At 42.1% G+C, this 24,601-nt stretch overlaps 1 protein-coding gene across 5 annotated transcripts in view; it reads right to left on the bottom strand.

Moving 5' to 3' along the window:
- The window catches only part of LOC119653199 (nesprin-1), a 205,957-nt gene that overhangs the window by 39,993 nt on the left and 141,363 nt on the right, over positions 1–24,601 (bottom strand). For all 5 annotated transcript variants that reach the window (XM_038057765.1, XM_038057766.1, XM_038057762.1 and 2 more), the window contains one exon: positions 1,095–1,223. In XM_038057765.1, coding sequence (XP_037913693.1) covers positions 1,095–1,223 — 129 coding nt within the window. The remainder of the gene's footprint in view (positions 1–1,094; positions 1,224–24,601) is intronic.

The following is a 24,601-nucleotide window of genomic DNA, read 5'->3' as shown; positions in this document are numbered from 1 at the left end:
CGTATGTGGGTCGGGTCTCAATGACTGTTTTGTTTGGCAAAGACGAGTTTTAAATGAGAAAATAGCAGATTTTTTTAGAAGAGGGTGAGCCCTGAGCCCGAAGCTTTTTCTACGAAATCATCAAGAGACTATAGCTCTGTAACGGTGGTATCACCATACTACCGTTTGGCTGTGGATAAAATCTAGCTCAATAGCCTTGGTAGATGGTCACCCAACCTACATGAGAGAAAGGATCCATAACGGCAATAGGGAAAAAAGACGTTGCATACTCTGTTTCAGATGCAGCAATGGACCTCGTTAGAAAACCAGAACCAGTTCGTTTTAGGCAGGCGTTGGCCATCGACCGGTTGTTGCGGTGGTGCTGTAGTGACAAAGCTACAGAAGCGAGGCAGCCCAAAGGCAAACACAAACATCCATGACGATCAATGATTCAGTTTATCGACATCGAGAGACCGATGGTCAACCAACTTAACGATCTGTGTGAATGGCGAATCTGAATTCAGAACTAGGGTTCAATAATCTATTTTTCTTTGCGTTATTTTATTGTCTGTTTTTTTCTGAATAATTGCGGTCATTTGTTTTAAAATTACCAAAGTTTTCCGAATAATGATGGACTGGAGTAATAGATAATGGCGGTCAATATAAAAATATATCTTAATTAAACTAAACAGAATACCAAGGGCAAATATTTTGTTTTTACTTTCTTAAAAACTATTTTATAAATTTCACTGAATGTTTTTGTTTTTGAATTAAAATTTTAGCTTTAATGTAAAAATAAAACTAGAAAGAAATTTCGAAAGCAAAAGCCATGATATGAAGATGTTACGAAATGAATGAAATGGAAATGTCTTCTTTGCCATTGGGAATCTGAAGATACAATCAGGATTTGAATTGACAACTGTTCTAAAATAAATGCCTTATTTGGGATATCATTATTTTTGTTAACCACATCTTTAAAAACGTCCAAATGCCAAACTTCTAAGTTTGTTTGAAGATACTTTTGTATCTTTTGCATTCAGGACGTTTTAGATTAGCATTTTAGTTATTTTATATTTCTATCTGAAGGAATTATCTAATAAGGAGATGACACTTACCTTAAGTCCCTGAAGCATTTTCTCAAGACTTTCATTGGGCAAATTATCAATCCCTTCTTCGCATGATGTTAGCGATTTGAGCAATTCATCTATTTCTTCTGACAATGGTTCCTGAAGGACAGTAGATTTCTACATTATGAAATTATGTAATTAGTGGAGGAATTTTAGTTTTAATTTAAATAAATAAAAAAATAAAAACATATCTAAGAAGCGAGCATTTTAAAGTATTTATAATAGGTCCCAGATGCAATTTCGATTTTAGATTTTTAAGTTTTACTGAATCAAGATATTTTGGAAGCAGTTTATTCAATCGCTTGATAAATTTTTGCTATTTTTTGCAGGAAGATTAAGATTGTTTCATGCTTTCACATTTAGATTTTGACCCATTGAACTTCCTGCAATTATTGGAACCTACAAAGCTATTTAGGGGCTGAAAATTAATTCATGCTTTAGCCACGAATGGAAGCTTTTGGAATAAAACATTTAAGGGTAACATTTTTCTCGAGACCGAACGTAAACATTACTAAGAGTAACATACATAACAAACATTACAGATGTATAATATGAGTTTTTGACATAACTACAATGTTAAAGGAACAATTTATAGAAAATATCTATATTTACCATTCAAAAAATATTTAAAAAATCGCCCTAAATTTGTTCTTATTTACTAAAAATTAAATTAAAAAAAAACGTCAAAATCTGCTTGTAAAGATGCAAATACTGAGGTTGACCCATTATAAATAATTTGAATGTTGGCAACAAAATTCGATTTAAACATTTTCATTAGGCTCAGATTTTCAAGGTGTCAATTTTTGAGATTTAAACAAAGCAACAACTACTCAACCCGCATAAATACTTAAAATTAGCGAAAATTGTAAAGAAATGTTGCAACTAAATGAAGCATGCAAGAGAAAATTTACAGAACAACAAAAAAAGATCTAACGACAAAGACAAAAACATGCAAACTACACAATTAACAAAATTTAAAAACAAACTTTTTTTTAAATAAACATTTCACCTTGTGTTCTTTGTTGGTATCGTGAACATCAACTGCATTTACCTCCATCAGTTTTGTCGCTGTTGGTAGTAGTTCTACACTAGAAATAGTTGAAATGCTATGTGTAGGGGTGGAAATAGGATACGAGGGAGAAGAAGAAGCAGTTATTGAAAGCTCAGCACGTTGCTTGTCGTATTTAGGTTCATCTGGTACTGACAGGATCGTAGTCTGTTCGCTCTTGAACACTGCAGTATCAGGAGCCTTACCAGTAGGCTTTCCTTCCACAATAATGGTTTCAACCTTAGGTTGTGGCACTGGTGAAGGCTCTACTGACAAAGATGCAGTGTCAGTCTTCACTTGGGGTGATTCTGTGATTTCAGGTAATTTCGATGACCTAATCTTATCTGAAATCGTTAAGAAAGCTTGGTATTGAATTTCCGCTAACTCGTAGGGTTTGCGATTTATCCATTTGTTAAAGTCAATCAGAATGTTAGCCAATTTCACTGCACCGTCTAATGCTGATGTTGTCTGTGGTGTTACATTTAGTTGAGACGAGTGATGTTCAACTGGTGTTGGTTCTTTAGATGGAATGTCTTCAGATTTAGTAGTTTCTACAGATGGCTTAGGTTCACCTTGTACCAAACTCCAATTAGTTTCAGGTTGTTCCGTTTTCAAATCAACCGAAGTTTTGACAAATTCAGTAGTAACTTTTGGTTCTTCTACTCCAGGGAATAGTGTATCGACGCTTTCCTTAATTGAGAGAACAATAGTAGCTTGTTCTGGTTTAACCTTAGCTAATTCTTCTGGTTTTTCTATCAAAGGTGCTGGGGCAATTTCTTGTGGGCTCACTTCAGGTAATTCCGTTGAAGGACTCTGCTGTCCTTGTATCAAACTCCACTTAATCTCAGCATCTTCATAGGTTGGTTTATTCTCCCAGTAATGTATGTCAATGAATTTATTCTCAATGTCTGGTTGTTCTGTCTGTAGAGTTGCCGGAGTGTCAGTGATAACCTCAGGTTCCTTCACTTCAATCGAAGTAACAACTACGCTTTGTGGCGAAGTCTCAACCTTGGGTGTTTCAATATATTTCTCTGGCAAGATTTCACTTGGTACCTCCTTTTTCTTCACTTCAGGGAGCTCAGTTGGAATGAGATCAACCTTATCACTTTCAGAAGTTGGCCGACTGCTTTCGGTTTGAATTAAACTCCAATTAAGCTCAGCATCGTCGTAAATCGGCTTGTTCGCCCAGAAATGTATGTCTGAGAAATTGTTGTCAATGTAGGGTGACTGTATTTCTAAACTGACCGGAACTTTAGGACTAGGTTTTGGTTCTTCCGGCTTCTCTTCAACTGTAGTAGTAACTATCGTTTGCTTTATCTGCAAACTCACTGGAATACCGGGGCTTACTTCTGGTTCTTTAACTTGTTCCTCAGCTGGAGGTGCAACTTGTTCCAATTGTGGTGCAACTGATTTTTCTATAGTCTTCTCTACCACCTGTGGTTTCTCCACTTCAGGCAGATCGGATGCTGGAATTTCCTCTTTAACTGGTTCTGCACTACGTTGACTTCGCACCAAACTCCAGTGAAGTTCAGCCTCTCCATAGTTTGGCTTGTCCTGCCAGTAGTCTCCATCAACAAACAAATTGACAGTTTTTAGCAGTTCGGTATCTACCTTTGGTTTTTCAATTTCAGGAGATGTCTTTTCTTCGACTGGTGTAACTGTGACAGTTTCTTCTTTGTCAATTTTAGGTGTTTCTATGGTTTTCTTAAGTGGAATTTCAGCACTCATGTCTGGTTTGTCCAAAACATCGATAACCTCCCTTGAAATTATGGTAATAGTGGATTGTTTCACTTCCTCCATTTTGTCCGGGGATTGTTCCTTAGTCAACTCTGGTTTCACTTCCTCGATTGGCTTTTCTTGAGTTTGAACGGTTTTAACTTGTTCTTTTACCTCAAATGTTGGTTCAGGCAACTTGAGTTGCTTTTCTTCCACTGTAATTGTAGTGACAACTTTTTGGTCTGGAATTTGAGGCAGATCACTTTCTTTCGGCTTTTCAGCTGGAATCTCTGTTACAATTTGTTGAATCTCCGTTGGTAGTGCCTCTCCAGTCTCTTCTTTTTGAGGAACTTGAGTTACTGTCTCAATCACCTTAGTGACAATTTGAGTAACTGTTTCTCGGCTATCAGCTGGCTCCATTTTCACTTCCTCCTTTAAGATCGGAGTTTCAGGAACGACTTCCTGCTTCTCCGCTTCTGGCAACGTATCTCCCTTCGTCTCTACAACTTGGGTGATTGTTTCCTGCACTTCAGTTGGTGTTAACTTAGCTTCTTCCTTCACAACTGGAACCTCCTTAACCGCAGGTACCTTTGCTTCAACAACTGAAACTACTATAGGTCCCACTACTGACAACGTTTCTGAAGTTGTAGTGACAACCTTTTGGTCTGGAATTTGAGGCAAATCAATTTCCTTTGACTTTTCAGCAGGAATCTCCGTCTCAACTTGTTGAACTTCCGTTGGCAGTGCCTCTATTCTCTCTTTTTCTTGAGGAACTTGAGTAATTGTCTCAATCACCTTAGTGAGAATTTGAGTAACCGTAGTTCGACTTTCAGTTGGCTTCTCTTTTACTTCTTCCTTTACGATTGGAACTTCAGGTATGACTTCTTCCTTCTCCACTACTGGGAGCGTGGGTTCCTTGGTCTCTACAATTTCCGTGATTGTTTCCTGCACTGCTGTTGGTGTTAACTTAGCTTCTTCCTTCACAACTGGAACCTCCTTGATAATTTCCTGATCCTTAACTGCTGGTACCTTTGCTTCAACAACTGACACTACTATAGGGCCCATTACTGACAATGTTTCTGAAGTTATAGTGTCAACCTTTTGGTCTGGAATTTGAGGCAAATCAATTTCCTTCGGTTTTTCAGCTGGAATCTCCGTTACAACTTGTTGAACCTCCGTTGGTTTCGGCTCTTCTGTCTCTTTTTCTTGAGGAACTTGAGTAACTGTCTCAACCACCTTAGTGACAATTTGAGTGACCGTTGTTCGGCCTTCACTTGGCTCCACTTTCACTTCTTTTTGTAGGACTGGAACTTCAGGAACGATTTCTTCCTTCTCCAGTTCTGGCAACGTAGGTTCCTTGGTTTCTACAATTTCTGTGATTGTTTCCTTAACTTCAGTTGGAGTGAACTTAGCTTCTTCCTTCACAACTGGAACCTCATCGATAATTTGCTTATCCTTAACCGCAGGTACTTTCGCTTCAACAACTGAAACCACTACAGGACCCACTACTGCCAACGTTTCTGAAGTTGTAGTAACAACCTTTTTGTCTGGAATTTGAGGCAAGTCAACATCCTTTGGCTTTTCAGCCAGAATCTCTGTGACAATTTGTTGAACCTCCGTTGGCAATGGCTCAACGGTCTCTTCTTTTTGAGGAGCTTCAGAAACTGTCTCAATCACCTTAGTGACAATTTGAGTAACCGTTGTTCGACTTTCAGATGGAGTTTCCACTTCCTTGATTTCTTCCTTTTCTTTTGATGGTATTTCAACAACCACTTCTTGTATTTCAGATGCAGGAGACTTCACTAAGATTTCAAAGTTGATTTCACGACGCTCAATTTGAGGTTGCTCAGGTTGCACTTCCTGTGGTTTTTCTGTTTCTTCGACAAATTGTTGTACAGGTTTTTCAGGAGTATCTTCTCGTTTCTTCAATTTCATCGAAAGGCTCGAAAACAGAGAGGTATCTTCATCATCATCACAAACATCCGCCCATCGACTAACCGTGGGAGTATACGGAACATTGTCTTCTACTTCAGAAGATTGGTCGCTCTTGACATGTTCAGTTTCGACTACAGCTTTCGGCTCGTCGACTTCAACCGGTTTTTCTTTTCGCTCTTTCTTCTTCTTCGGTTTTTTAGGCTTCTTTTGTTTGGTAGTTGGTTGTTGTGCAAGTGCTTCCTTTTCCGTAGTCTCTGGAGCAATTGGATGTGGTTTGCGCTTGCTATGCTTTGCGTGTTTCGAATGATATTCTATAAAGCCATCCTCATCAGCATGCGCTGGTTCTGCTTTGGGTTTATCCTGGAATTCTATATCCTCTTCCGCTAGGGGTATCCATGAACTGGTCGATGAAATAGTAGTAGTAGTAGTCACTTGCGGTCGTTGTTTTGGCAGGACTTCGACTACGGTTGGAGATTCTGGTCGTGGAATATGTCTTGGTTCCTGTTGCAAATGAACACCAGACTTGAGAACCTCAGCGTAGCTGTCAGCCCATGATACTGTAGTAGGCTCTGGTTGGTATCGTTGCTCCCACTGTGATATTTTATCTGGATGTTTTGCCTCAGACACTTCTTTTCGATGATGCACTTTGGGTTTTGTTTTAGGTTTCCTTGGGTGGCTGACAGGAATAGTTTCTTCAGTTAGTTGCTCCTCGCTATATTCTGGTACAAACTCAAAATCTTCTGTCGTCCTCCAAGGAGTGCCATACTCTTCCTGCTCAACATCGGTAGAACTTGTTACTTTAGGTTCTTTGTATTCTGTTACCGTCTCCGTTGTGGTCTTTTCTCCCGGAACAAAAGTGTCAAACTCTGGCCTATACTGATCTTGTTGGTAATACGGGCTTGCGGTTTCATCCAAATCAGTAATCATTACCACTCTCGTTGTGAAATCGGATAAGACTTCTTCAAGTTGAGGTTGATAGGTATGCACTTGTGGTTCAACTACATCGAAAGTTACATGTTTGGTTTCAACGGGCTGTTGTTTGGCATGAATTGAAATTTGCGTAGTCGTTGTGTATTGGTCCCCAGGTTCTTCGTATTCTGGAGCACTTGGTGCAGCGCTTTGAGAAATAATGGTTGCCCACGATGGAGTCAAAGAGATCGCCGAAGTAACTTGCTCTTCTCGCCTTAGATATTCTTCCATCAGTTTGGTTTGTTCTGCTTCTTGTTCTTTGGAATCTTTTGATTGTTCAATTTCCGGAACCTTTTCGTCCTTTGGTACTTCAGGTTCCGGAATAGGAGCGGTAGTCCATGTATCCCACGATTCCGTTACTTGTAATTTCGGTTTGGTTTCGTATAGCTCACGAGGTTCTTCGATATCAGAGACAACTGGTGAAGCCCCATGGGTAACAATACTAGCCCATGATGTTTGTAGCAGGTCCGTCGAAGGATAAGTATATTCTGTTGTGGTTATTGTTTTCCTAATTGTTGTTTGGTGCGATGGTGGCGATATTTCGTCATCACTAGTAAATTGCTCTACAGGCTCGCTATGTTTTGTCTTTCGTTTTTTCTTGGACTTCGGTTTAGGCATATGTTCAACATCTTGAGGTTTTTCGGGTGAATGTTTCTCTTTGGGCTGTTCTCGTTTAAGCTCAGCAGGTTCTGCTTTAGATAAACGTGTGAATTCCCTTCGCTCAGGCTCTTCTACATCGGAAGCATTCGGTGATACACCTGAAGCGACAATACTTGCCCATGTTGGAGCTAGTGAAGTTGGTGCAGATAAGACCTGTTGAGGTTCCTGGAATATTTCCTTTTCTTCTGTTACTTTCTGAGGCTCAGGGGCAATTTTTTCAGTTGTTTTGTACACAGTAACCTGCTCAGTGATTTTAACTTCTTCGTGGGCCCTAGGTTGTTCTGGACGATCCTTTGGTTTCTTCTGTTGCTTTTTCTTGTGTTTGCCACTTGGTTTCTGATCCATTTCTTTACTTTCAGGAACATTCTCCTGTACTTGAGGTTCAAAACTGTACGTCTTAGATGTGATGGTCACAGTTTTGCTCAACTTGTCTGCTGGTCGAGAGTCTGGTTTCGTTGTTATAACTTGTTCCCGAGTTTCAGTTGATGGTGCGCTTTCTGTCACAATTTTAGCCCATGACATTTGTGGTTCCGTGGAAGGTAGGAGTTGCTCAGAAATGATTTCTGGAGCCTTTGGTTTTTCCCTAGATGCAGGCTCATCAGTGGCTTTATCAGGCAAACCTTGCTTGGGTTGATCACCCTGTTCTGCAATAGTTTCATATTCTGAGACAGTTACTGTTTCCTCAGTTGTAAGGATATGTTCTTCCGATTTGCTTTGTGGTTTCTTCTTTGCTTTACGCGGTTTCTCTTTTTGTTTTTCAGGTTGAGCGGGAGTAGGTGCCGGCTCTGTTGATTCTCTTTCTGGTTCAGAGACCGAAGTTGGTACCACTTCAGAAGAATCAGGCGCAAGACCTTGATTTACAACAGTTGTCCAGGACAGATTGACCGTTCCGGTAGTTGGTAATGGTTGCTGAGAAGCTCTGACTTCCTCTCGAATGAAGTGCGTCACATCTCCGTGCTGTGGAACTACAATTTCCTTCGTGGTTGACAGTTCCTGTAAGAGTGTATCCGGAGTTGTATGCTGCTTCTTTTTAGGTTTACCAGGTTTTTGCTCAGACTTTTCAGTTTTGATTGTAGTGACTGTTATGGTGCTAACTTGTTCCGAAGTAGAAGACTCAACTGACTTCTTTTCTGGCTCGGATTGAAGCTTTTCCGGTACAGTGGGTTGACTCAGAATAGCTGCCCATGTTAAGTTTGTTGTGGTTTCCGGAAGAACTGAATCTTGTGGAGTTGTAACTGGTTCTGCTACCTCAAGTTGTGGGGCTTGGGTTACAATTTCTTCAGTGATTATCATTTCCTTAGCTGGAATAAGCTTCTGCGGTTCTTCTGGTTGTGGTTTGGGTTCTTTCCTGGGTTTCACTTTTGGTTTGCGATCGACTTTCGTCTTTTCATCAGTCGTCGGTTTTTCAATTTCTAGTACAGATGAGATGATTTCAGTCGGCGTCTCCTGAGGCACCTCTGCTTCCGGAGCAGTTGGTTCTACACTCTGGTGTACAATAGTCGCCCACGATATGTCTGTCGAGCTAGCTGTAGGCACTGGATGTTGATTCGCCCTAATTTCCTCTTCAATCAATCGCTTTGTAGCATCCAACTGATCTTCCTTAGGCATGATTGGTTCCAGTGGTTTCTTCTTGGATTTCTTTTCAAGCTTTTCTTTCGGCTTCTTCTTCGTTTCAACGTCAGCTTCTGCCTTTTTGTCTGGTATGGGTTCTCCGGTGTAAGGTACACCTTTAGTTTGTTGAAGTTCAACCGTAGTAACTGTTGTGACTGTAGTGTCAACTCGGTGAGTAGCAATCTGGTCTGGTTCCTCCTTCAGGGATTTCTCCATAACACTTGGTGTTTGTGGTTGAAGTAATTCCTGTTCTGGTTGATCTGGTGCAATATTTTGATTCAGAACAGCTGCCCATGTTAGAGTCGTTTGAGTTGTAGGAAGTACTGGGTCTTGTGGAAGTTTAATTTCTTCTACCACAGGTTGCGTCTCAATCACTTGCTTCGACACTACAACCGGCTTAGTTGGAAGTGTTTCGACTGGTTCCTTTGGTTCCGTCTTAGGTTTTTTCTTGGGTTTCTCCTTGGATTTAGGATCAACTTCAGTCTTTTCAGCTGGCTTAGATTTTTCACTTTCTTCCAGAGTTACTGTTGTAGTAGTATCTACTTTGGGTGTGGGCTCCTTAACTGGTTCTTCGAGAGGCTTTTGCTCTTCCGACACAATAGTTGCCCAGGAAGCACTCACTGAGCTTGACGAAGGCAGTGGTTGTTGTGAAGCTCTTATCTCTTCTTCAATTAGACACTTTGTGGCGTCCAACTGTTCTGGAATCACAACTGGTTCTACCTGAATGTCTGTCTTCTTCTCTGGTTTCTTTTTAGGTTTCTTTTCTGGCTTTTCCTTCGGTTTTGTCTTTGTGTCACTATCAGGTACCTTCTGTTCAGGTAAAATCTCTTCCTTCAGAGGTGTATGTACAGTTTCTTCAGCTTCAAATTTAGTAACCGTAGTAATTGTTGTTACTGTAGTATCCACTTGTGTAGTAGTAGCTTCAACTGGTTTTTCCTCCAGTGGATCCTTCACATCTGCCTTTGGTTGCGGTTCCTTTATGGCAGGTTCGCTTGGTACAGTATCTTGATTGACAATAGCTGCCCATGTGAGATTCGTGTCGCTCGTTGGAAGTGTTGAATCTTGAGGAGTTGTAATTTCTTCTTTTATCACAGGTCGGTTTTCATCTCTGACAGTTATCACTTCCTCCGAAATTACTACCTTATCCGTTGGTTGCAGTGGAAGTTCCGGCTTCGTTTTGGGTTCGCTTTCGGATTTCCAATCAATCTTCTCTACAGGCTTGGGTGCCTCAATTTGTTCCTCACTCGGCACTTGCGTAGGCGTTTCTGGTTCCGGACTATCTGTCACAATACTTTGGATAACAACAGTGGTGGTTGGTTGTATCGGTTGATGAGAAGCTCTTATTTCCTCTTCGATCAGACGCTTTGTAGCATCTAATTGTTCTGGAATAACAACCTGTTCCTTGGCTATGAATGGTTCTGGCTGGATGTCTGCCTTTGCCTCCTGCTTCTTCTTTGGTTTCTTTTCTGGTTTTTCCTTGGGCTTTGTCTTCTTGCCAGCTAAAGGTTCTTCTTGCTGAGGTTCATCCTTTGTTTCAACTGTTGTCGTAGTCACAGTTGTGACTGTAGTATGTACTTTCTGAGCAGTAGTTGTGACAGGTTCTTCTTTTGGCGACTCCTTCAAAACTGGTTCTGGTTGAGCTACCTCAATTTTATGTTCGACTGGAGCGGCTTCTTGACTGAGAATTGCAGCCCATGAGAGGCTCGTAGTAGTAGGGAGGGCTGGTTCCTGTGGAATTGTAATATCTTCTTTCAACACAGGTTGGTCTTCAGCTTTAATAGTAATTATTTCCTCCGAAATTTCTACCGTCTCAGTTGGAAGCGGTTGCAATGGTACCTTCGGTTCTGTTTTAGGTTCCTTTTTGGGTTTTGCTTTAGATTTACGATCAGGTTTCTCATCAGGCATGAGCTTTTCGACTTCTTTCGTAGTAGTCTCCACAATCGATGAGGTGGTCTGAACTGGTTCTTCACGAAGTATTTCCGTGGTCTTCTCTGGTACCGGAGTATCTGGTGCAACATTTTGACCTACAACTGCTGCCCAAGATACTCCCGTTGAGCTGATTGATGGCAATGGTTGTTGAGAAACTCTTATTTCCTCCTCAATTAGACGTTTAGTGGCATCCAATTGTTCCGGGATTACAACCTTTTCCTTAGGTACGAATGGTTCTGGCTGGATGTCCACCTTTTCCTCACGTTTCTTCTTGGGTTTCTTTTCTGGTTTTTCCTTAGGTTTTGTCTTCTTGTCGGGAAGAGGTTTCTCTTCCTGAGACTTATGCTCTGTTTCATCAAGTTCAACAGTGGTTACTGTAGTAGTGACAGTTGTGACCGTAGTATCCACTTTCTGGGCAGTGGTTGTAACAGGTTCTTCCTTTGGCGACTGCTCCAAAACTACTTCTGGTTGAGTTGCCTCAATTTTAGGTTCGATGGGTGCAGCATCTTGATTAAGAATATCAGCCCATGAGAGGCCCTTAGTGATGGGGAGAAGTGAATCCTGTGGAATTATAATCTCTTCTTTCAACACAGGTTGGTTATCAGGTTTAATAGTAATCACTTCCTCCGAAATCACTATTTCCTCAGTTGAGCGTGGTTGTTCATCAGGCGTGGGCTTTTTAACCTCTTTGGTAGTAGTCGTAGTCTGCACAATAGTTGAGGTGGTCTTAACTGGTTTTTCACGGGGCAATTCCTTAGGCTTTTCTGGTTCCGGAGCATCTTGTGGAACATTTAGATTTACAACTTCTGCCCACGATATACCCGTGGAGCTAACCGATGGCAGCGGTCGCTGAGAAGTTCTTATTTCCTCTTCTATCAACCGCTTTGTAGCATCAAATTGTTCTGGAATCACAATCTCTTCCTTGGTTATAAACGGTTCTGACTGGATGTCTGCCTTTGTTTCCTGTTTCTGTTTGGGTTTCTTTTCTGGTTTTTTCTTGGGTTCTGTTTTCTTGTCTGGTAAAGGCTCTTCTTCCTGAGGTTTCTGTTTTGTCTCATCATGTTCCACTGTGGTGACCGTAGTGACCGTTGTAATAGTAATATCCTTTTTCTGAGTAGTAGTTGTGGCAGGTTTTTCCTTCGGTGATTCCTTCACAACTGCTTCTGGTTGAGCTAACTCAATTTGTTGTGGTTGATCATCGTCTTTGACAGTAATTACTTCTTCTGAAATCACTACTTCCTCAGTTGGGAGTGGTTGCAGTGGTACCTCCGGTTCTGTTTCAGGTTCTTCTTTAGGTTTTGCCTTTGATTTGCGATCAGTCTTCTCATCAAGCTTGGGTACCTCGATTTCTTTTCTAGTAGTCGTAGATGAAGTGGCCTCAGTTAGTTCTACAAAAGGCACGTCTTCAATTTCTGGAGCGCTTGGCGCAACGTTTTGGTCCACAACGGATACGGGCACGCTGATTGGCAACGGGCGTTGGACCACCCTTATTTCTTCTTCAATCAAGCGCTTTGTAGCATCCAATTGTTCTGGAATAACAACCTCTTCCTTAGTTACGAATGCTTCTAGCGGGACATCTGCCTTTTCTTCCGGTTTCTTCTTGGGTTTCTTTTCTGGTTTTTCCTGGGTCTTTGTCTTTATCTTATGATCATCTGGTGTCTTTTTGTCCATTATTGGCTCTTCTACCTCTGGTCTTTGCTTTGTTTTTTCAAGTTCAAACGTAGTGACTGTAGTAACTGTTGTAACCGTAGTATCCACTTTGTCAGTAGTAGCTTCAACAGGCTTTTCCTCCTTCACCACCGCTTGTGGTTGAGCTTCTGCAATTTCAGGCGCGCTTGGTTCAGCTCGCTGAGTCAGAATGGTTGCCCATGTGAGGTTCGTTGTACTGGTAGGAAGTTCAGAATCTTGTGGAATTGGTACTTCTTCTTTTATCACAGGCTGGTCTTCCGATTTGATAGTAGTCACTTCCTCCGAGATCACTTGTTCCTCAGTTGGGACTGGATCCAATGGTACCTTCGGTTCCGTTTTAGGTTCCTTCTTAGGTTTTGCCTTTGTTTTACGGTCAGTCTTCTCGTCAGGCTTGGATTTTTGGATTTCCTTTTCAGTAACAGATTCAACTAACTCTTCATGAGGCACATCCTTGGGTTTCCCTCCCTCCGGGGCACTTGGTGTAATAGTTTGATCCACAACCGTGGCCCAAGATATGGCCGTTGAACTCACCGGCGGCAATGGCTGCTGAGCGGCTTTCATTTCCTCTTCGATTAGCCGCTTTGTAGCATCCAAAGGTTCCGGAATCAAAATTTCTTCCTTAACTGCAAATTGTTCTAGCGGAACATCTGGCTTCGTCTCTTGTTTTTTCTTGGGTTTCTTCTCTGGTTTCTCCTTGGGTTTAGGTTTGGTATCTTCCTTTTTGTCAGGTAAAGGTTCAACCTTAGAGATTGTTGTGATCGTAGTGTCCACTTTGTGAGTAGTTATTTCCACTGGTTCTTCTTTACGCGAATCTTGTACAACTGGCTGTGGTTTAGGTCTTTCGATTTCAGGTAAACTTGGTGCTACATCCTGGGTGACAATTGTTGCCCATGTTAGGGTAGAGGGAGTTGTCACCTCTTCAGTCGTTACATGTTCCTCTGTTATAAATTGTGGCATTGGTTCCGCATCCTTCGTTGTAGTCGGATATTCAGAAATAACCACTTCCTCAATTGGCAAACGGTGTATTGATTCCACTGGCTCCGCCTTGGGTTTTTTCTTTGACTTCTTTTTCGGTTCAGGAAGACGCTCCTCTTTAGTGGTAGTTTCAACTATTTCTTTCTCTGACTTCAGTGACTCAGGTTGTTTAGGTTCATCTGAAGGAGTACTTTGACTCAGAATGGTAGCCCATGTGAAGTTAGTTGAACTGATGGAAGGCTCTTCTTGCCGGATGGTTACCTCTTCCTTAGTAACAACCTCCTCAGTTGGTGATTGCTCCAAAGGTTCCTCTCGTACCAGTTTTGTCTTTCTCTTGGATTTTGCCTTGGGCTTGCGGTCAAGCTCAGTCTTTACATCAGGCGAATGGTCATCTTTTTGAGGTTCATGTTTAACTATTTCCTTCCTCGGAACATCTTGAGGTTTCTCCTCCTTGGTGTCCGTTGGCGGTACGTTTTCGCTTACAATACTTGCCCACGAAATTCCTGTTGCTACGGGCTCATGTGAAGCTTTCACTTCCTCTTCAATAAGACGTTTTGTAATGTCCACTGTTTCCGAAGTCACAACTTCCTTAGTTGTAAGCTCCTTCAATAAACTGTCTGGTTTGGTCTGTGGATGCTTCTTAGGTTGAGTCTCTTTTTTGGGTTGATCCTTTGTCTTAGGTTTGGATTCCTTTACAGTTTCCTGTTTGGGCTCCTCTTGAGGCTTCTGTTTCTGTTCAACCTTAACGGTGGTTACTGTCACTGAAGTGTCAACTGGTTTCTTTTCCTCTGAATCCTTAGGTTTTTCCGGTTCTGGAGCAATGGATTCAACACTTTGGTTTACAATGGCTGCCCATGATAGAGACGCTGTGCCAATTGGTGCTGCCTCCTGAGAAGGAATTTCTTCTTGGGCGATTGGATGTGGCAACTGCTCGTCAACTTTTGTCGTAATAACATGTTCCGAAATCAATAGTTCCTCAGTTGGAAGATCCTCCAATGGTTCCTCCGTCTTAGGTTTTTTCTTGGATTTCGTTTTGGGTTTACGTTCAGGTTCCTTTTTGATTTCAGTGGTGTCTTCCTCTTTCTGAAGTGGTTGTTTAGATTTTTCAACTTCAATTGTTTTGATTTCACGCACTGCCGGTTTCTTTTGCTCCCTTTGAAGTACATCTATTGGTTTTTCTGTCTCTGGAGAGAAGCTCTGTTCCACAATTGTCGCCCAGGATACACTTGTTGATCCGAACGAAGGCACTGGTTGTTGGGAAGCCTTCATTTCTTCCTCGATAAGCCGTTTTGTAATATCGACTTTACTTTCCGAAAGTGGAACCTCCTCCTTGCCAGCAAATTGGGACAACAGATCGTCCGGTTTTGTTGCTGGCTTTTTCTTAGGTTTGGGTTCTCGTTTTTGATCGGTTTCCTTCTTGGCATCAGGCAAACTTTCCTCTCTAAGTGGCTCCTGCTTGGGTTTCTCGAACTCAACTGTAGTGATGGTTGTTGTTGTTCTCTCTTCCCTTGTTGTTTTTACAACTGGTTCTTTTTGTGGTAACTCTTGAGGTTCAGGAACGATTGGTGCAGAGTCTTGTTCGACAATATCTGCCCATGACAGGCTTATTGAACCGGTTTGCGGGGACGAATCCTTTGGAGGTGATACGTCTTCAGATCGTGGCTTCTGTTCCTTAGGAAGCACTGGAATTACCACATCTTTAGTGATAAATGATTCCGGTTGTTCAACTGGTTCCTCCCGTGGTTTATCCTCCGATTTCGGTTCCTGTTTTTCAGGTACGTCCTGCTTGTCTGGATAATGTCGGAGCTTTTCAAGTTCAGTTGTAGTGGTAATAGTTACTGTCGTGAACACCTGACGGTCGGTAGATTCAATTGTTTCAGTTTGTGATGTTTGCTTTGTTTCCTTTCGAGGAATCTCTGCTCCCGATATTTGTGTTTGGAGATCTTCATCAACAATATCGGCCCATGACAGAGTTGTCGAGTCGGCGGGATGCGCTGGAAGTTGGTCAGTAACCCCTGCTTCCTCAGATAACGGCTCACTTGGAACCACAATTTCTTCAGACGTAATTTTCGTTGGTTCATCCACATGTGGTTTCTTCTTCGGTTTCTGTTTTTCCTGAGTCTTTCGCTCCGTTTGGGGCACCTTAGGCTTGGATGTGATGTCAATCTCCCAAGTGGAAATTTCTTCCGGGCTTTCCTGAGACCAAAGAGTAGTGCTAACCGCTGGTTTCTCTGGAATCTCTGGTTCTTCTATCTCGGAAGAACTCTGTGGGGTCGTTTGGCTGAGAATATCGGCCCATGTTAAAGTTATCGAACCAGTCGTAGGTTGTTGTGGTTGTGACAATTCCTCGATTTTCGATTGTTCATCCCAACTCAGGGGCACGGTTTCTTCCACTTTTCTTTGTGGTTTTTTCTTGGGCTTGGGACTGATTTCCTTTTTCTTCTCGGGCTCTCGTTCTTTCTTATCTGGGACTTCTATGGGCTCAACGATGACTTCAGTTGAGCTGACTGGTTCCTCCTGCTCAGAAGTTCTGCTTGGCTTCATTTGTCGTGTTGGGAACGATTCCGATTCAGATACAATAGCTGCCCAAGAAACTCCAGTCGATGGTTGCTGGTAAGCCTTAACTTCTTCATGGATGAAGCTCTTTGTAGCATGCGTGACATCTGGTCTGGGTGTGTCCTCCTTGATTACGAATTGTTCCAAAAGCGTATCAGACTTTGGATGTTGTTTTTTCTTGTGCTTCGGCTTATGCTTATGATCAGCCTTTTCGATAACTTCAGGAGAATGATCCTTTTTGTGCGGTTTCTGTTTCGGTTTTTCCGGGACAATTGGTTCTTCCTTTGTTTGAACTTCCTCAACTTCAGGTGGAATGTTTTGGTTCACAATGCTTGCCCATGACAGACCCGGTGTGCTTACTGTTGTTGTTATATGCTCAGTAGTCACGACTTCTGTAACTGACTGTTTTGACAAATTTTCCTCCTCATGCTTTGGATGTGTCTCTTCACGTACCACCACTTCCTCTTCACTAGTAGACTCAGGTGACAACGGGATTGGCTTCGGATGTTTCTTTTTCTTTGGCTTCATTTTGGTTTTATGACTTATTTCCTTCTTAGCCTCAGGCAGATCTTCTTCTCGGTGAGGTCGTCGTTTTGTTCGAGACTCGAGAGTAGTCGCGGGTTCTGCTTCTGGTACATGATGTGTCCTTAACGGTTGCGTTTTTATTTCATGTCGGATAATTTCAGGTTCAGCTGGTACGTTTCTTGCGACAATGCTTGCCCAAGTTAGATGGGTTGAATCCGTTGCAGGTGTAGGTTGCTCAAGGGTTGTAACCTCCGGTTGCTCAATTGTCGGATGCTCTATTATTTCCCAATCATCGATTGGTTCTTCCCTATTAATTACTTCCACATGCTCCGAAATCTGGACTTCCTTTTTAACGGGAGGTTTATGCTCGATACGTTTCTCCTTGGGCTCTTTCTTATGTTTTCCTCTGACATCGTGGTCGACTTTCTCCGGCACTGGTTCTGGCAGTATCTGATCAACCTCCTCGTCTTCAAGTGAACTTGGCGGGGTAGGTTGATTTACAATGCCTGCCCAGGTGAGGCTTGATGAATCGGTTGAAGGTAACGAATAGTCAGTTGTTGTAGTTTCAACTTCAAATTGTTCTTGAACAGGTTCTTCATGCTTTGTCGGTCGCTTTTTCTTAGGTTTCTTTTTAGACTTATGAACAGTTTCCTTGGTATGTTCTGGCAGGCTTTCCATTGAGTGAATTTCTGTTTCAGTACGTTTGACAGTCACAGTTACATGTTTCTGTTCTGGCTCCTCAACTTCAGATGAACTTGGGGATGTTGTCTGTTGTGTTACGATAGTTGCCCAAGTTGGACCTGATGGAATTGCTGGCTCGAAACTTTCGGGTTGACTTGGTTCTTGTTCTTGAACTGGTTTATCCTGACCATGGTCGACGATTGGCTGTTCATCTTTAACCTTTGGTTTCTTTGATTTCTTACTTGGCTTCGTCTTCTTCTTGGTCTCCTGGCGAACTGTTGTTGTAGTCTGCTCAATGTTTTCCGGAATTTGAGATGGAGTTTCTGGTTTGATTTGAGGTTCTCTTTGTTTCTCGTGCACGTGCATTGCCTCATGACTTTGCGGGAATCCATGTTGAGATCTGAGAGAAAATAGGACTTCAGCATATGTCTTTCCATTACTATCGGTGGAAATTTCAGTTGGTTCTGATGGAACACTTGTGGGATGCACAATTTCTTGTACAGGCTCCTCCTTTGCGATTGGCTGTTCGAATGGTACACTAGCTTCCTTCTTCGGTTCAACGAAAGTATCTACAGTTACATCTACAACTTGTGGCTGCACGAAGCTTGGAGTTTCAGGTAGGCTTTGAGGAACTTCGACTACTTCGGGCTTAGAAGGCAGAGTGGGTGTGTCATCGAAAACATACAATTCTTCCTTCGTCGTTACTTTTGGCAATACCTCGCTCGTTGGACTTTCAACCTGAGTCAACCGATGCATAGGTCTGAATTCCGGTGCATCGGCTGAGAGATTTGAGATGAAAGTGTTGTCATAAGGAATAGGATCATCTAGAACAACAGACCAAGTGTTTATTGGTTTCTCCGATCCCGGCTCTGCAATATCGAAGTAGGCGGATTCTCTGTAAATTTCATGCTCAGGTTGCGATATTTTCGCTTCAATCCTGTACTCCTCGATGGTTTGCTTGTCAGGAATCGTTTGAGGTTCTTCCGGCAAGCGTTTTGGATGGAATTCCTCTACATCTGCCGACTTTGCAACAATTGAGGCCCAAGATGATGTGAATTCTTGTGGTGTTTGGACTGGCAATGGTACTGACTCTGGTATCGCCGGTGTTTCAGCCGCCGGCTTTTCTGGTATAAAGGTTGGTTTGGACAGTAGAACATCTGGTTCTTTCGCTGGTTTTGGCTCTTTCTGCTTCTTCTTCTTGGGTTTTTCTGGCTCTGGTTCTTTTTGAGCTACCGGAACCTTTGGTTGTTCAACAGATTTTTGAGGTTCGACTGTAGATACATGTTCGGTAGTCGTAACTGTTTTAATAACTTTCGTTGTGGTTTTCGTTGTTTCAGTTATTTGCGGTTCTGGTTTGACTAGAGTTTCTGCCACTACAGTTTCTGTTACTGAAGGTATTGGCTCCGGTTCCACCTTATCAACTGTTGGTAGATCTGATGGAGTTTCTTTTATCTCTTCCTGAACGGTAGTTGTAACGACTTCAACATGCTTCTCGCTTCGTTTACTCGGCTCTGGTTTAGTTTCCTTATCCTTCTTGCGCGGCTTAGGCTCCGGTTTCTTCTTTTGTTCCTTCTCTTTCTTAGGCTCCTTCTCCTTCTCAGGCTCCTTCTTTTTCTCCGGCTCCTTCTCTTTCTCAGGCTCCTTCTTTTTCTCAGGTTCCTTCTCTTTCTCAGGCTCTTTCCTGTCTGCCGCCTTAAGATCTACTTGAAGTTCGACCAAATGCTTGGTTGGCTCAACTGGTATTTCTCTATTAAGTGATTCACTTTCAATGAAAAGTCTCGTCTGCTCAATGGATTTGTCTAAATCAGGTTTTGTAGGTGTTTCAAACGTTGAGATAACTTTGGGGGCTTCGTCAATTTGATCGGTACTCTCAGTTGTGGTTGTCGTGATTGTTTTTACTGTGGTGACCACAACAGTTTCCTTTCCATCTTTTTGAACTTTCTTTTCCACTGTTTGCTCAGCTTTCTCCAGAGGTGAAACATCAGGTGTTTTGGGCTCCTTTTCTATAGGTTTAGGAAGTTCTTTTGTTTCAACTACTTTCTCTACAGGTTTCTCTGGTGTCCTCTCCTTTTGGATGACAATTTCTGAAACAATCGGTTCATTTTGTTTGATGGTTTTTGTAATAATCTCTGTAATATGTTGTATGCTTTCATCTGCAGGCAATTCAATTTCCACAGTTTCTGCTTCATCAATAGTTGGAGACGCTGGTACTGCTTCAGGTCTTGGCTTTTCCTTGGTTGGAGTCACAGTTTGTCCGGGAGTTAATTCACGTTCAATGAAAAGTTTCGTTTGCTCGGGAATTGATGGTGTCTTGGGTTCTTCCTCATCCAAATCAGTGATTTGAACCTTCTTTGTTGTGGTTTCCACTTTTGGTAGGTCAGTCGTTTTGTCACCATATTCAGATGAAGTAGTTGTTGTCACTGTTTTCGTTGTTGTAATCACAATAGTTTCTTGCCGGTCTTTCTGCTCTGCGTGATTTGCCACAGGAATTTCAGCAGTTGATACAGGAATCTCAGGAGTTTCCACGGGAACCTCTGGAGTTACCGCCGCAATCTCAGAAGCTGCCACAGGAACCTGGTCGTCTTTTGGTTCACTACTAATGATAATTGTGGCTTCACTCTTCTGAGATTTGACAGTTGGTTTTTTCAGTTCTTTCGCTCGTTCTTCAGTTACAACCAAGCTAGAGCTAACTACCTTGGGTGATTTAGGGACTTGCTTTTTAACAGGGGGTGATGAGATGGATTCAGTTTCGATAAACAATTTCGTTTGCTCGGCCAAAGATTGTTTTGGTTCTTGATCTTTTGAACTGATCGGTTGAACAGGCGAAGTTTCTTCTGGGGAAGGAGCTGCTGTTTTTTCAGTGAGTACAGGTGTTATTGTTGTCACTGTTTCCGTAATTTTAACCTCTGGTTCTTCATCATCCAAGTCAGTGATTTGAATGGGGAGAGCCTCCTCCTTAGTTGGAGTTCCAACTTTGGAGGTGTCGGTTGAATGACCTGTGAGCTTCGACAAAGTTTTCGTTACTTTCTTTAGAGTTTTACTGACAATTGAACCCTTTTTGTCCTTTTGTTTTGGAGTGTCAACTGGAGCATCGAGGGTTTCCTCGTTGATAATTAGGGAAGCTTCACTTATATGAGGCTTGACTTTTGGTCCCTCTAATTCCTTACAACGTTCTTCGGTCACAACTAGACTGGAAGTCATTGGTTTTGAAGGTTCAGTTTCAACAGGTTTATCAGTTTCTTTGCTTGAAATAGTTGTTATTGTTTTTATTGTCGTCACGGCAATCATTCCCGGAATATCTTCTTGGATTACCTTTTCTTCGGTAGTTGTTGAAACCGGCGGTTCTTCCTTTTGAGGTTCAGGTTTTGGTTTTCCCGATTTCTTGCGAGATTGTTTGACTTCGACCACTACATCTTCCTTTTGAGGTTCATGCTTGGGTTCTTGCAATTTTTTTGAAGGTTGTTTGACTTCGACCACTACATCTTCCTTTTGAGGTTCAGGTTTTTCTTTTTCCAATTTCTTTGGAGCCTGTTTGACTTCGACCACTACATCTTCAGCTTTTGGTTCTTCCACAACAACAGGAGCTATTTCTTCCTGAGTTTCGGGTACTTGGAATTGCACTCGTTTCTTTGTAACAACCGGAACGGGTCTAACTGATTCGTTGTCAATAAAGAGTCGTGTCTGTTCTGCTAGGGAGACTTTAGGCTCCTCGTCTTTCACTTCAGTAATTTGAACAGACTCGACTTGTTCCTTCGGGATAACTACTTCTTGATGTTCGATAATTTGACCACTGCTGTCCGTCGATCTAGTTGTGACAGTTTTCACTGTTGTAATTGTAACGGTTTCCTTTCTGGTTGTTTGTTGGGATTTATCGTCGCTTGTTGTTGTTGTGACAGTCTCGAATTTTGTGGTTTTTGGTAGTTCTTGTACTTCAGAAATGACTTTCTCTAAAATTTGAGGTTCTGGTTTCTTTTCTGGTATATTCAAATCCTGTGGTATATCCTCTGGAATAGTTGCTTTTGTGACTTCAATCACTACTTCAGCTGGCTGCTCAGGAATTTCTGTGGTATCCTTTTCTACCTGCTCGCGTGTGGGTTCTGGAGCCGAAACAGGGACAGCTTCAGGAGTTTCTTCAGGAGTTAATGGAGCCTCTTTAGGTACCAATTCTTTCTCAATGAATAATTTGGTCTGCTCGACAATTGATGGTTTTGGCACCTCGCTCTCCAAGGTTGTAGTTTGTTTCAATTGGGTGTCTTGGATTGGAGTATCAACTTGGGAAGGTTCAACAGTTTGACCTATTTGTTGGGTTGAAGTTTTTGTGATAGTTTTAACCGTGGTTACCACAAGTGTTCCCAAATGCTGAACAGTATCCTCCTTAGTTATTTGTTCAGAAACATGTTCTGTAACTACAGGGGACACGTCAGAGGGAGTTTCTTCTACTTTGCTAGGTTCCTTTGGTTCTACTGGCACCTTTTCAGTTTTTTCGGATAAAGGAGATTGGATTTGTTGCGGAGACGATTCCGGCTTAGCTTCTTTAGGCTCTGTAGGTTGTTCTACAGTATCCTTGCTAATTTCTTCCTCTGTAACCACAGTTGCAATCGGTGTAGGAACTTTCTCAGGTTCACTTGGTGCTTCCGGTTTTTCTTCAGTCTTTTCAGAGAGGGGCAATGTTACTGGAACCACTGGCTTCTCTTGAACTTCCTCTAATTCCACTGGTTTTTCAGGTTGAGGAAGTACGGTTTCTATTTTTTCAACAGTCGTAGTTGTAACTACTTTACTCGATGGAGCGAGCGGTCGTTCCGTCGTAAATGATTCTCCTGCGATGAACAATTTTGTTTGTTCAGCTAAGGAGAGTTTGGGCTCCTGGTCTTTGACTTCGGCAGTTTGAACGAATGGAACTACCTCCGGGGAAGTTGGTTTTACCTCGGATGGTTCTGGTACTTGCTCGGTACGTCCGGATTGAGTTGTTGTTGTTTTCACTGTTGTAATTACTGTGGTTTCCTTAACCTTGGGTTGTTCTGTGGTGTCGTCGTTCTGAACTTTACCGACAGGTTTTTCTTCAGTTAAGGTTACCGTTTCCACAACCGGGCTATCTTTAGGTTTACTTTCTAGTTTCTCAGATTCTACCAGAACTGCTTCCGGAGAACTTTGTTTTACTTCGGATGTTTCTGTTACTTGTTCAGTACGTCCGGATTCAGTCGTGGTTATTGTTTTCACTGTTGTAACTATCGTGGTTTTTTCAACCTTCATTTGTTCAAGGGTGTCGTCCTTCTGAAGCTCACCAACAGGTTTTTCCACGGTTTCAGTTGGAATTTGAGTGTCCGCAATCGGGCTTTCTATAGGTTTGCTTTTTGGTTTCTCAGGTTCCTCCTGAAGTTTTGCAACCGCTGGAGTTTCTTCCAGAGGCTTACTAGGTTGGATTACTACAGTCTCAGATATGACGGTTTGCGTTTCAGTAGGAACTTGTTCTGTGGGCTTAAGTACAGGCTTTTCAGCTGGGGATACCTCAGGTTCTTGCGCTTTCACCGGTTCACTAGGTTTCGCGACAATTGACTCATTTTCTATGAAAAGTTTTGTTTTCTCGGCCAAAGACGGTTCTTCTGGGCGAGATTCAGACGTGATTTCAGTCGTAGTTGTTTTTACTGTTGTCACTGTGACAGTTGTTGGTTCAGGTTGACTTGGCACCACAACCTTAGACGGAGTTATTTCGACTTGCTTTTTCGGTTCACTGATTTCTTTTGTTACCACTACATTTTGTGTTGTAGGAACACTAGGCAACTCTACTACAGAGCTGGGTTTAACTTCCACACTAGATTCCTCACTGACATTAGACACTTGAGAATCACTGAATGGCGAGCTAAGGAACAAATAGTAACTGCGTTCGGCATCACTCATTTGACCCAAATTATAAGCGGGGACCTCATAATGTGAATACCTGAATTCTGTAGTAGCACCTTCCGGAACAGTGCTAGGCTCCGATACCTGGGGTTGCTTCTGTGCTGGAACTGTAGGGATGGTTTCCTTACACTTGACCACTGGCGCTTCTATTTGTTTTGTTGTTACAACTTGACTACTAGATGCACTTATGGGGATTTTATTATTTTCAGAGTTAACTAAGTTAGATTCTGTTATATTTGTTATTAGGGATGATTGGATTATCTCCGGTTGACTTAGGGACACTTTAATCATGGCAGGGACATTTTTCTGAATGGATGTGTGTGTGTTTGTGATTATTTGATTAGTAACTACATTAGGCTGTTGCACTTCTTCTTTATCGCTTAAACTAGGTTCAATTTTGGGTGACTTAACAAAACGATAAAGATTACGTTCGGCATCTGAATATGCCGCATAATTACCCCGCGGAATATCATTTATAAGCTCCTGACTAAGGTACATTAACGCTTTCATTGTATTATCTTGTGTTTCACGTTTTGGCAATTGTTCAGTTGGTAGTCCTGTGTCTTCCGGTTTGACGGAAGCAGGTTTGGAATCACTTTCAAGTACGACACTTTCTGGTTTGCTTGGTTTTATCCTAGGTTCTGGGACAGGTGGCTCGGAACTGACAGACTCAATAGGTATTTTGATTTCTGCGGAACTAATAGTTTCAACAACCGGTTCTGATGCAACTGGCACGATTTCATCCTTTTCTGGTTCTTTTTCACTAGCCTTTTCGGGGATATTTTCGTGTGACTCCAGTTGTTCAGTTGTTGGTGTTTCTACCTGATGCGACCTATCTGCCTTTTCGATAATTTCAGTCACGGTTACAATTGATTCAGAAGGAAGTTCCTTGGTGGAAATAAAGGACTCAGTTACATGACTCGATGTTTCCGTCGGTTCAGTGGAAGGAACACCTTGATCGCCTTCAGCCCTTATAAGAATGAGTTCCGACTCGTTCGATGACTCAATGTTGGTTCGAACGATACTACTGTGTTGTGTGGTGTTGCGAATGACATTGAAGGTCACTTGTGGGAATTCCATCTTCATGTGAATGTTTGGATGACGCAGCCGTTCCTCATGAGTAATCATTGCAATTTTTTGCATCTTGTCAGCAACAGAGATCTGACCAAGTTTTGATCCCGTGAAGAATTGGTCATCTTCCGACTCACGATCTCTGTCCTGACCCATTTGAGAGAAGGAGGAGAATGTTTGGGTTTTTGTGGTTACCATCGTGGATGAAGATGTCACTCTTCTACTGGTAGTT

This window comes from Hermetia illucens, chromosome 3 (genome assembly GCF_905115235.1).
Source record: "Hermetia illucens chromosome 3, iHerIll2.2.curated.20191125, whole genome shotgun sequence".
Taxonomy (NCBI): domain Eukaryota; kingdom Metazoa; phylum Arthropoda; class Insecta; order Diptera; family Stratiomyidae; genus Hermetia; species Hermetia illucens.
The sequence above is the reverse complement of the archived record's forward strand: the minus strand, read 5'-3'. Positions and strand labels throughout refer to the sequence as shown.